At 37.3% G+C, this 12500-nt stretch overlaps 2 protein-coding genes across 3 annotated transcripts in view; both read left to right on the forward strand.

The window, feature by feature from the left end:
• Positions 1–12500, forward strand: part of LOC144963242 (inositol-trisphosphate 3-kinase A-like) — a 229350-nt gene that overhangs the window by 10090 nt on the left and 206760 nt on the right. The gene's annotated exons all lie outside the window — the stretch shown is intronic.
• LOC144963244 (uncharacterized) lies at positions 2059–9630 on the forward strand. Of its 2 annotated transcripts, XM_078897098.1 has the most exons (6): positions 2059–2446; positions 5536–5616; positions 6409–6481; positions 7551–7646; positions 8105–8200; positions 8800–9621. In XM_078897098.1, the coding sequence occupies exons 1-6, from the start codon at positions 2420–2422 to the stop codon at positions 9216–9218; spliced, it is 792 nt and encodes a 263-aa protein (XP_078753224.1). In that variant the 5' UTR covers positions 2059–2419; the 3' UTR covers positions 9219–9621. The 2 variants fall into 2 exon arrangements, with proteins under 2 accessions (XP_078753224.1, XP_078753225.1); XM_078897099.1 differs by lacking the exon at positions 2059–2446 and having other exon boundaries at positions 2508–5616; positions 8800–9630.

Raw genomic sequence — 12500 nt, forward strand, 5'->3', positions numbered from 1 at the left:
TTAAAGGAAAGTGACAGTAATCTTTGAGGCTATTAAAATGTAGCTTTTGAAAACGTGTGTTGACGCATTCGATTGACGCACTCGTCACCCTCAGAGTTCATGATACACACTATCGTGATAACAAAAGATTGATACATACAATATAGATAGTTCGAAGATGACGTCACTCAAGTCTTTGTGATTGTTTTTTGCCATCCGCTTTTATGAGTAATTCTCACTAAACTGTATTAACCAGACTATAGATAGTATGTGCTTGGCTAAGGAGTTCACAACATTGCCATCCGGAAGTATAACGGACCAACACACAAAGCTGTGTGTATCCATGAACGTTTATAGTCGGGTTAATACAGTTCAGTGAGCATTCCTCATAAACGCGGATGGCAAAAAACAATAACAACGACCTGAGTGACGTCATCTTCGAACTATCTATATATATACTAGAGATAGTGTGCGCTTGGCTAAGAAGCTCACAACATTGCCATCCGGAAGTATAACGGACCAACACACAAAACTATGAGTAAACTTGAACGTTTATAGTCGGGTTAATACAGTTGAGTGAGAATTACTCATGAACCCGGATGGCAAAAAAACAATAACAAAGACCTGAGTGACGTCAACTTCGTTCTATCTATAGAAAGCAAAGAATTAACTGGTGGAGAGAAAGATAAAGTGAGTAAATGTGACTCATAGTAGAGAGAGAGAGAGAGAGAGAGAGAGAGAGAGAGAGAGAGAAAGAGAGAGAGAGAGAGAGAGAGAGAGAGAGAGAGAGAGAGAGAGAGAGAGAGAGAGAGAGAGAGAGGAGAGCGACATGAGATGAAGTAGTGAGATGAAATATAAACCAAGAAGAAATAACCCTGTCATAACGAGAAATGGTGGAATCAACCATGTTTGGGAGTCTTTGCAAGATGAGGGCACCGACCGATATTTGAAGGATGAGTTTTCTGGTCAAATTTTAAAATGGATCATCTCTATTATTATGTTTGGGAATTTTTGCCAAGGTGAGGTTCATTTGAATCAACCGATAATACGCTTCAACAGGCATGACGTCACTTCCCTCGTAATGACGCATGGTAACTTAGTAACTGGCTCTCAACTATCGGAACAATGGCGGATGCCCTTATGAAATACTTCTCGGACGAGCATAAAAGCGTATCCAGAGGAAAACAACGTTATATATTTGATCATGTTTTGACTTTTACACATTCTGATCATAAGACATGAAAAGTTCTACCCAGCATGAAGAATAAAAAGTACCGATTTTCTTTGTTTAGAACCACGATGGCCGCCGTTGCTGGGCGACGTGACATCAGACTATTGAATCCAATTGAAGGACGAGTTTCCTGGCCAAATTTTTAAATACGCGTTTTTACCAGATCACGGGAGTTAACTCTGGTTAAAATGACTTTATTTTCATCTGGGTTATCTCGACATATTACCGTTTTGAGATGATAGGCCACATATTTTAAACTACACCCGACGTGCACTTATTTGTAGGTCTGATAACCCAATTCCTTTTGGGCTCGTTGTTGTAATGGAAATCTTTAAAAAATGACGGAAAATATTGTCCATTACAACAACGTTTAACTAGGCCCATAAGTGGGTTTAGGATGTCAGACCTGCATATATGTACACGTCGACCACACCCATTTGATAGATAGATGCAATGCGTGTATGTTGTTATTTCTGACGGCGCTTTGTTTTTATCCATCATTGATCGGAGAAGAGTTTCATGGATTATTTACCAGAAGATGTTTGTGTGTGTGTGTGTGTGTGTGTGTGTCAATGTGTGTGTGTGTGTCAATGTGTGTGTGTATGTATATGTGTGTGTGTGTGTCAATGTGTGTGTGTGTGTATGTATATATGTGTGTGTGTGTCAATGTGTGTGTGTGTGTCAATGTGTGTGTGTATGTATATGTGTGTGTGTGTGTGTCAATGTGTGTGTGTGTGTGTGTGTCAATGTGTGTGTGTGTGTGTATGTATATATGTGTGTGTGTGTCAATGTGTGTGTGTGTCAATGTGTGTGTGTATGTATATGTGTGTGTGTGTGTCAATGTGTGTGTGTGTGTGTGTTCTTGTATGGCATTACTTATGGGGACCAATACCTGGTTACACACCAACGTTCTGAGGACCCCTTGTCATTGTGGGGCCTTACACTCGGGTCCCCATAATGGTATTGGTTTAAAACCATCATTTTGACGCCCTGAACCATTTCACCAAATTTCATCGAAGTCCCCATAATGACGTTTTACTTGAAACGTGTGTGTGGATTTTACACAATTTACGGTGTGTGAAAATATTGAATTGCGTTGGTGTGCGTCTTGTACCGCTCTTCTGAAAAAGAGTTTGAAACGGTAGACGCCAACCGGAAGTTTTTGTCTGCAATGGCTGCGCTCGGCAGACACTGTACTGACAGGCGAAGATGTGGACTTTTCAACGTAAAAAAGGGGTAAAAATATTTTTTTCCCACTTTTAATTAGTTATTGATATGGATAAAAAGCAAGTCTAGTTTTAATTGTTCGGGATCGGATCTCTTAAAATTATTTTTTGGATTCTTACTCTTACCAATCTAACTAAACAAATCACTAAATTACGACTTCATCAGCCTAGAGTTAGAGCTCTGCGCTATGGCTATGCTATCGGCATCGGCGATTGTTAAGATTTCCGCGTTAAATTCTTAGCAATGAGGGCTGCCTTCTCTTATTATTATTTTTAGAGTTTAAATTCAGGTAATAGTAATATCGCAGTGTTGCGGTTCCCAGTCAATTCACGATGTTCTTGGGTCGATATTTCTCTCCCCACATCAGTGCAGTGAGCAGTGCTACCGGACTTTGAACTTGACAAAAAAAAATAATTCAAAATTAATCAAGACCAAGACATACGTCATTGGAAAGGTATTGCAACACAAGAACAGTGATACCACTTAAATTCCATGCTGTAGAAATAAAGTTAGTACAAAAACAAAATCTGGTACCTATCTTAAATTTCTCGAAATTCGATTTACATTAACATCAATATCAGTTTCAGTATCACTAAAAAAATCGTGTGCATTCTCCACTTTTATCTATTTCCGTCACATTGTAATGAAATATAGGAAAGAATGAATGGCGTCAGGGGTATGCATGCTTGCTGCAGGGATGGTCTGATTTCTGATGCCGGATGAAATTGGGACATGACATTTATGATACATCATCGAATAAGATTTTTAAGTTTAGTGTCATGATGTTAATAATTAATAAAAAGGGACAAGCTTTATAATTGACCTCAGTTATCAATTGAAATATTCCTGTTTCATCCTCAATGCTATTATTCAATCACTTACAATTTATACAAAACATACACCAATGGACTACTGATTGCAAACTAAATACAATGACACAAACACATGCAGCTAGGCGTAGAAACTTGACAGGCCAATCAGCGCTGATCGCAATATTTGATCGTTGCTGATTGGCTGCTTAATTTCTGTGTGACGTCATGGGATGCCATGGAATCCCCACCGACAGAGGCAATGCTAATTCACAGACATATTATGGGGTACCCCATTCACCCGGCGCCTCTCACTCGTGGCACATGAAGGCAGTTGAGTGAGATGTGTAGTGTAATGACCTTAGCGAAACCTATGTGTGCTATGGTAATGACTAATGACGTGTGTAATGACATGTAATGGTTTCCTGCCATATAGGACAAATTGGCGATTTTAATGCCAAGTTTCACAATTCTGATATGTAAAAAAAAATCTTCACGCACAATTAATTTGGTCGGATTTAATATCACTCTTGTGTTGCAATTTTCGCAATTTCATTGTCAAATGATGAAAACTTGGTGATTTGAGGGGGGGGGGATGCGGGGGTTGACAGCGATTTTAGAGAAGATCCATTTCGCGATGCGAAGGCGTGCCCAGGTAGCATCGCAAATGCTGCTTTTTATAGCTGCTGTTTGCGCCATTTTCACATAAAGAGTAGCAGTTGTGATACGACTAAGCCGTTAAATAGCACATGAGTTGCATCGCAACTATAATTTTTATACAGCTGCCATTTTTGGAATTTTCACTAAAAAGGCAGTAGTTGTGATGCTTAGTTGCGACAGTCATATCGTTCTTGCGGCTGTTTTCAACGCTGATTTTTTCACACCATTTCACTAAAAAGCAGGAGTGAATCGCACCGCAACAATTACTTGCACACAGCTGCCATTTTTTGAATTTTCAATAAAAGCGCAGCAGTTATGATACTTAGTCGCGAGTGAGTCACATCGTTCCTGCAGTTGTTTTCAAAGCTGCTTTTTTCACACCATTTCCCAATAAAGCAGGAGTTGCTTTACAATTACGCCATCGGATCGCAACAATCTCTCCTTTTATAGCTGCTATTTTTACTATTTTCATATACAGCAAAAAAAAAGCGTGTCGGGAGAATGACTATAGTCAGATGCGGTTATGTGAAATTAAAGCCGTAAAAGGAAGCCGTTGTCAAAAAAAATCACAACTGCTGCGCTTTTATTGAAAATTCCAAAAATGGCAGCTGTATAAAAAGTAATAGTTGTGTTGCGACTCACTCCTGCTTCTTTATGAAATGGTGTGAAAAAGCAGTTTTGAAAACAGCCGCAAGAACGATACGATTCAGTCGCAACTAAGCGTCACAACTGCTGCCTTTTAATGAAAATTCCAAAAATGGCAGCTGTATAAAATAATAGTTGCGGTGCGACTCAGGTGAAGAAGTATACACAAACTCCTAGTATAAAACGAAAAGCAAGAGGCGACAAACAAAAAAAATACGGGAACTTTGGGTTTCAATAATCCAACTTGGCATCCATATCTATCAGGCCCCGTTTTGAAAATAAAACGAAAAAAGTCATGCACACACACACACAAACTACACACGATGCCGAATGAAATCCCCAGTCTGAAAGGACACGCTCGAAATCTTGGACACGCTGGTCGCGAACTTGACATTTCCAGCAGCCAAGGAAATCCCCCATGACGTCAGACTTGTGATCGGCGCTGACTGGCCTGTCAAGTTTCTAAGCCTAGCTGCATGTGACACAAACATCGTGAAAATCCATATTTATAAATAAGAAAGAAAGAAGAAGCTATCAAAAAATAAAAAATAAGGTCACAGCCACAGGCCCTATTTCAGGTGCCCATTTTTGAGTCATGCAGGTATCAAAGTACCTTCTAAAACATGCCTTTACTTGTTGCAAACCCTAATATCAAAAGAAAAAAAATTAACAATTCCTATGCAGTCTGCAGTAGGCTGGGTAGCCTACACTAAGACTAAGACACTGACAGTTCTTGGCTACGTAGACTTTGAATCATTTATGATTCATCTGCTGATCTATGTGTTTTTAATTTCTTCTGGTTACTTAGTTGGTTTACTTATTTGTAATTGCCACTGTTGTAATTGACGAGGGATGAGTTTTTAAAATGCAAGCCTCCAAATTGGAGTATAATAAATGTTTTTTACATGGCTAAAGTCAACCACTCACTACATTTTTTTTTTCTTTGATAAAAGTTTATGTATTTGTATTGTTTCTTTTTTTCAGAAACCGTTGAAAACTGCAAATGAAGTTTTTTCTTTACTTTCCGATTCTGGGATGATAAAGAAAGCAAAAGACAAGACTGAGGTAACTACATTGTTAATGATATGAAGGTTACATAGTTTTCTAGTCATTGATTAATTAATAATTATCTATTCAAAGACCTGCTTTGTTTGATTCATGGAATATGTATTATGACCGAAGCCTTTTCTAATTGGCTGAGATGACTCGGCTAGGTTTATGCTTTAGTTTAAAACAAGATCCTTTTTTGCTCTGAGTTGTCGTTCTTAAGTATGCTCATAGTTTAATGCTATTATCTGTCATCTGCATATTTTGCGGCCGCAAATTCCGGGCCCTTCCGCAAATTTCACAAAATTGGCAAAGTTTGGCAAATTTTCCGATTTTTGACATTTTTTTTCTTCTGAAAAAACGTTTTCTTGTGATTTCTTTTTCACTTTTAGCTGGAATTAATGATATTATTTGTCAGGATATAACGGGCAATAGATTTCATTTGAAACACCATTTTATCTAAAAGTAAAGTTGGAAATAATTGGAAACCATTTAATTTTCATACATTTTTTCAAGGATTATGGGGAGTTTAGGGGTTAAATATCATATCACGTCTAACTCTGCCCCGCAATTTTTTGGCAAATTTTGGCACTTTTGGCACATTTTGACGTTATTTTTGGCAAATTTTAGGCTCCTATTTAGCAAAAAATGCAGATGATAGTATTATGTTTGTGTAACAATGTACCTTTTTTTTTTGGTTGACTGTCAGTCTGGGTAGAGCCATTTGAGAGATGCCAGATTGGAATGCACATATATATAGCTGCATAAGTCTACTTCTAATCCTCTATTCTAATATATTTTCTGTTCCAGAATCAGAGATGTGCGAACTTAAGGCCTCCTCGTCGTGGTGGACAAATTCCTGAAGAAATAGGCAGTAATTGCAGTAAGTTTGATTTTATCATTTTCATTTTGCTTTTCTAACCACTCAAACCAAAAGGAATATTATTACCTCTTGAATGCTTGTCAACTTTTACATGGCATTCAAATGCTCAATTGAGGGTCCCTTGAGATCAGTTGATAGAGTTGTGGCCTATCACACAGATATCCCGGGTTTGATTCCAGGTTCAGGCAAAAAAGACATTAGAATTTTTTCCAATCCCCCTACCTATCCAGCAGAAAGTGGGTAGCTGGATATCATTAGACCTATTGGAAATGGGTGTAAAGTACTTTTCAAAAGACCAGTGTCCTATCCAAAGCGTAACAAGAAATTGCTACTAGTCAGCTCCGAGCTACAGGGTTAGGCTCTGGTCTTATTGGCATGAAGTCCTTTAAGGAGTTACGTATTTGAATGCCTGTTTACTCACATTAAAGATAAGAAAAAGAAAGTAAGTCATTACAGGCCTAATAGTAGCTCATTTTGGTTTCTAATAATGTGTATTACTATTACATTTCATATAGTCTATCACTAACAACTTTCCATCGGTTCTTAATTAACTTTGGACAATCCAGCTGGGTTGTCATAGAGTGAGCCAAAAATATCTTATTTTCCCCTCATTAATGAGAAAGTTCACTGCCAGGCCAAACAACCAGCAGTGCTCTGCAACAAAGATGAAAAATTATTGTTGATAATCTTATCATAGAAATCATATCCTTTCTTTTAGATACTGCATTTTGAAATGAAATAATCTTTTTATCTCTCTCTTTTTCTCTTTCTCTCTCTCTTCCTCTGCCTCTCACAATATTGAGTTTAGAATGATGGCATTGCTCTTTCATTTAGTCTGTAACATAAATGAAGATGGTGGGGGTCAGTTATAGAAAAGAGTTTTGATTATTGTACTTTCATCTCCTTGATTTAATTCTCTAACCAAGTTAGTTTTCAAAGACATAACCAGACTATATGGTTAGAGAATTACATCTACAATATATCTGATGTTTGCTTCTCTGGAGTAAAGAGAAACTTCATTTCAATTTTGCACACATGTTTTGATATATACTTTTCATGGTCATTTCAGAAAAGGACAGTGAAGACGAATATGTCCCTGAAGGCCCAAGAGAGAGTGCTTCTAGCTGCAAAACAGACAGCGATCCAGAGGATACTGATGACAAAGGTAAATAACCTGTGATGAGGTGTTTTTAGTGAAATAGAAAAGATACAAATACAATGCCGAATTAATTCTGTCTTCAGAAGAAATATGCGATACATCATGTTCCGTTTTAAAAATGTTGCTGTTTGGGGAATAGTGAATGACGCATTGGACAATTAACTAAAATATCACAAATTTGAGTATCAATTTGTTTACAGTGGAAGTCGCATTCAACGAGGTCTTTGGGACAGGGCCCCTGACCTCGTTGAATGCGACCTCTTGTTGAATGCGACTTTGTCCTAAACAAGGAATATAAATAATGAATCAGTATGAAAAAGTTAGATTTATGATTTAGCTTCCTTGACGAGCACATTACGATATCTTTTTTGTGTTAAAAATGTCTTAAAAACCTGAAAATTAAACCCAACAAACTGTTTTGAAGATACAAGCAAGCATCATTCCCTCTTACAATCTTATTTCAGAAATGGACAGTGAAGACGAATATGTCCCTGAAAGCTCAGGAGAGAGTTCTTCTAGCTGCAAAACAGACAGCGATCCTGAGGATGCTGATGACAAAGGTAAATAAGAACCTGTGATGCTTTAGATTTAAAATCCAAATACAATAAGCAGGAATATACTCTAATTTACCCATAATAGTACGTACTTTGATCCCTTGAAACCTGTTTGTAACTCATTTTATACTGTGACAACACTGGTGCAATCCCACATGTCACACAGATGTATGGCCTTGAGCATTAGTTGTATTGCATGGTTATTACCAAATTGTTTTATGAAGAGAAGAATGATTTTTTTTTAATGCCTTGAGATAGTCTACTATTCTATCCAAATGAGTCAGTTGTAACCAGTCATGTTAACCTACAAAATTGAGACAGCACTTTTTTTTGGTGAAATATTTCACCCCGAGAAGGGGAAATGATTTTTTGGTTTTCCGTGAACCATATGTCGTTGTAAGAGCAGCGGCAGTGTGTGCAAATAACCTCTCCCAAGGTTCAATTGCAGTGCCAAAAGTGGGACTCGAACCCAGATCTCCCATATCACAGTGCAATGGCTTATCCGCTCGGCTATTGCGACACACTTGGGGTCTACATGGTATGCATAAGTACTTTGAATTGCACAACAGCAAGTGAAGTCATGTTTTTTATTTTTGCATTTTCAGACCCCAATGAACACCAAAGAAGTCCTACAACTGCAAGTCTAGTTTGTGTTGCAGAGAGTGAGGTAGAAAGTGGTAGCGAGTCTGTCATCATCCCTCTCCCACAGCTCGATGATCAGGAGGCTGACCTTCCACAGAAAGCAGATGACATGACTGTGCAGAAAATGGTGCCAGGAGGATCGGGGGGTAAAAGAAAATGGGACAAACGACATTCTTGTTTGTATTGTGGTAGACTTTATGCTAAAATGGCTAGGCATTTAGAAAGTGTACATAGTGGGGAAATTGAAGTGGCAAAAGCTTTAGCCCATAAAGTAGGTACCAAGGACAGAAAGAGGGAATTGCAGTTATTGCTTCATCGTGGGGATTTTAAACACAACAAAACAGTGATAGATGCAAAAAAAGGTTTTTTTGATTCCGGCTAGAAGGCAACCAATAACTGACAACTTAGAGGCTTTTACAACCTGTGAAAAATGTTTTGGACTTTTTCTAAGGAAGGATTTATGGCGTCACAAGAAAAAATGTGCTGCCTTCAATAATGAAACCAAAAGCTCAAAGAAAAATACAAATTTTCTTTTACTTTCAAGTAAACAGGAAGACGATAATAGTGATTTTGAAGAAAAGATTTTAAACACAATGAGTTCCGATAGGATCTCCCTCCTTTGTCGCCATGACAGTGTCATTTTGCAGTATGGGAAAAATCTTTTTTCTAAATTTTTAGACCAGCCACATCAATACCAGTACATAAAACAAAAAATGAGAGAAATTGGCCGTTTTTTGAATGAAATGAAAAACGAATGTGAAATTGAAAATATTACACAGTGCATTGACCCCTGTTATTTTCAACTGTTGTCAAAGTTGTCAAAGTTTTAGCAAAGTACAATTGCATCACTGGAATTTATGAAATACCTTCACTTGCTTTAAAGTTAGGCCATTCCTTAAAAGCCTGTGCAGACATTTTGAAATCAGAGGCTTTGCAATCAGGAGATACTCTATTAGAGAAACAGGCTGAAGCATTTACCAAACTTTATTCTTCTGACTGGTCACATCAAATATCATCGAGAGCTCTGCACACTCTTCACAAAAGAAGATTTAACACAGCAAGAAGACTACCTTTAGCAAAAGATGTGCAGCTTTTATATTGTTTCATTAAATCCAAGTTAACAGATGCAATAACACAATTGCGTGAACACCCAAACCCAAATACGTGGAGAAATTTAGCTGAGATTGCTCTAGCACAGGTGGTTCTTTTTAACAGACGAAGAGGCGGTGAGATGCAGAGAATGAAAATTGAAAACTATCAGAATGGATTGGCTTCAGGAAAATCTCTACAAGGGGAAATCCTGCAGAGTTTGAGTAAGTTTGAAAGAAACTTAGCCAAACAACTCGAAAGGGTAGAAATTAGAGGAAAGCGAGGGAGACGAGTGCCAGTTCTTCTACCCAAATCTCACAAGGATAGTATTGACTTGCTCCTCGATTTCAGACAATCCAGTGGGCTTGCTAACAATAACCCATATGTTTTTGGTGCTATCGGTGAAGGTGAAAATGTACTTAGAACTTCAGATGTTCTCAGGAAATTTGCCACTGCATGTGGAGCAGATCAGCCAGACTTATTGACATCTACAGCACTTAGAAAACATATTGGAACAATATGTCAGCTGCTTGATTTGAAGGAGAATGAACTGGAAGCATTGGCTGCCTTCATGGGGCATGACAAGTCTGTTCATAAAGAATACTATCGTCTTCCAGAGGACACGATGCAACTTGCTAAAGTTAGTAAGATTCTCTTGCAACTGGAGAAAGGAAAAATTGACAAGTGTAAGGGAAAGAATCTAGACGAGCTGGAATTTGCTGAAGACGAAGCAATTGATGGAGAGGAATTAAGTGCTGATGAGGATGACCTTGACGACTGCGTTCAAGGCGGTGACACAGGATGTAGCAGCATGACCCCTGATAGTACGACGATAATGCCATACACTGAAAACTGTCAGGAGGCTGATACTGTTAGAGAATCTCATAAATCAAAGAAAATCACAAACAGAGTAGTGAATAAAGAAAGGAAAGGGTGGTCTGAGGAAGAAAGAAAAGCTGTTGAAAAGGAATTAGGGAATTTTTTCTTTTTAGAAAGATTGCCTGGCAAAGCAAACATTGAAAATGCTATGAGAAATTCTCCAATCTTAGCAAACAGACCCTGGAGACAAATCAAATATTACATAAAAAATGTTCAAACTAGAAAAAAGAAATTTGTATAGAAATTTGTTCCCTATGTTATTGTATGTACGGTAGTACATAAACTAAGCATTATCTTGTTGTCGCCTTGATGTACAGACATTTGTTGTTAATTCAATTAATTGGTACCTTATGCAATTTGTGATCAGTACTTTTTCCTCCGACCTCCTCTCTCTCTCGTTCTCTTTTCTTTCTCGCTCTCTCTCTCTTTATAAAAATTTCAATACTATGTTGTTTTTGACATCAACTTAAAATCAATATGAAAACATGAACATATTTTTTTTTCAATAATGATACTGATAATAATATGTCCAATTACAGGACAATTTGTTGTTGATGATAATAATGTTATCTCTGACCATTATATTGTGGAAAATGTCAAAACCAGATGAACACAAAAGTATTCAAAATTACTTTTTATTTTGTCTCGTTATACTCGTATCAATGAACTGAAAGTGATTTTAGCCAAATAGTCCTTAAACCAAAACAATTTGCAGAATAGTTATCAAAATCATTTCTGTTAATTAGACCAACATTCCTATTTTGACATTTGTTAACTTGTATAAAGTGATGTTTTGTGATTCTATCTTTTTCCACGTCATTATCTTTGCTTATTAGACGAGTTAAGATCTAGGCTTAATCAAACTATTGAGAAGTCACATTTTCATTCCCCGTTCTGGCATACCATTTTATTCAATAAAACATTAGATGCATTGACTTGCTAAAATGGAGTCAATTTTACCAATTGTTTAATAATGATTAATGTGTTTGTAAAAATACGCCCTGGTGCGCTAGCAAATTACCTATCTGTTCCTTTGGTTTTCAGGGTCTCACCTCAGATGTTTTTGCTTGCGCTCTTGAACACACAATTCAAACCACTGTTAGTTTATTAAGTTTTGTTTTTTCCGCCACATATATCATCATTATGTATAAAAATTGTTTATGCTTCTTTATCGTCAAGAATGGACTATTTCTTGTTGTATTTTCGTTATATGGGTTCGAGCATCTCAAACGGTAGAGCACTGTCTATTCATTAGGACCCGAATTTAGCTTCAATGAGAGCTGTCTTTGTTTCTGCCCTCTCTATCCAGAAAAAAATGGGTACCATCGTTGAATACTAAGACACGTCCAGAAAAGTTATGTGGCATAGACTAGCAGCATCCCATCAATAATGCAAAAAGTAATTTTTGTCATCCCTTCTTACACCTCAGAGAGCAAGATGTATACTCTTACTAATTTTTGAGTCTTCCTGCTCTCATAGGACTTTCGTTTGAAATTAATTAAGATTGGAATTCAATATTTCCCTCAGTTATAGTATGGCTCTTTTCACTCTTTTCTGATAATTATCATGGTATATACAGTGGAAACTCCCAATAACGACATCGCTTGGGACTGGAAGATTATGTCTTTATTGGGAGTATGTCGCTATCCAGAGTTTTTATTTTCACTACGAACATAATTTAAGTATAAGATTAGGG

The sequence above is a fragment of the Berghia stephanieae genome, chromosome 1, assembly GCF_034508935.2.
Source record: "Berghia stephanieae isolate SIO BIC M18660-M18661 chromosome 1, UCSD_Bste_1.3, whole genome shotgun sequence".
Taxonomy (NCBI): Eukaryota; Metazoa; Mollusca; class Gastropoda; order Nudibranchia; family Aeolidiidae; genus Berghia; species Berghia stephanieae.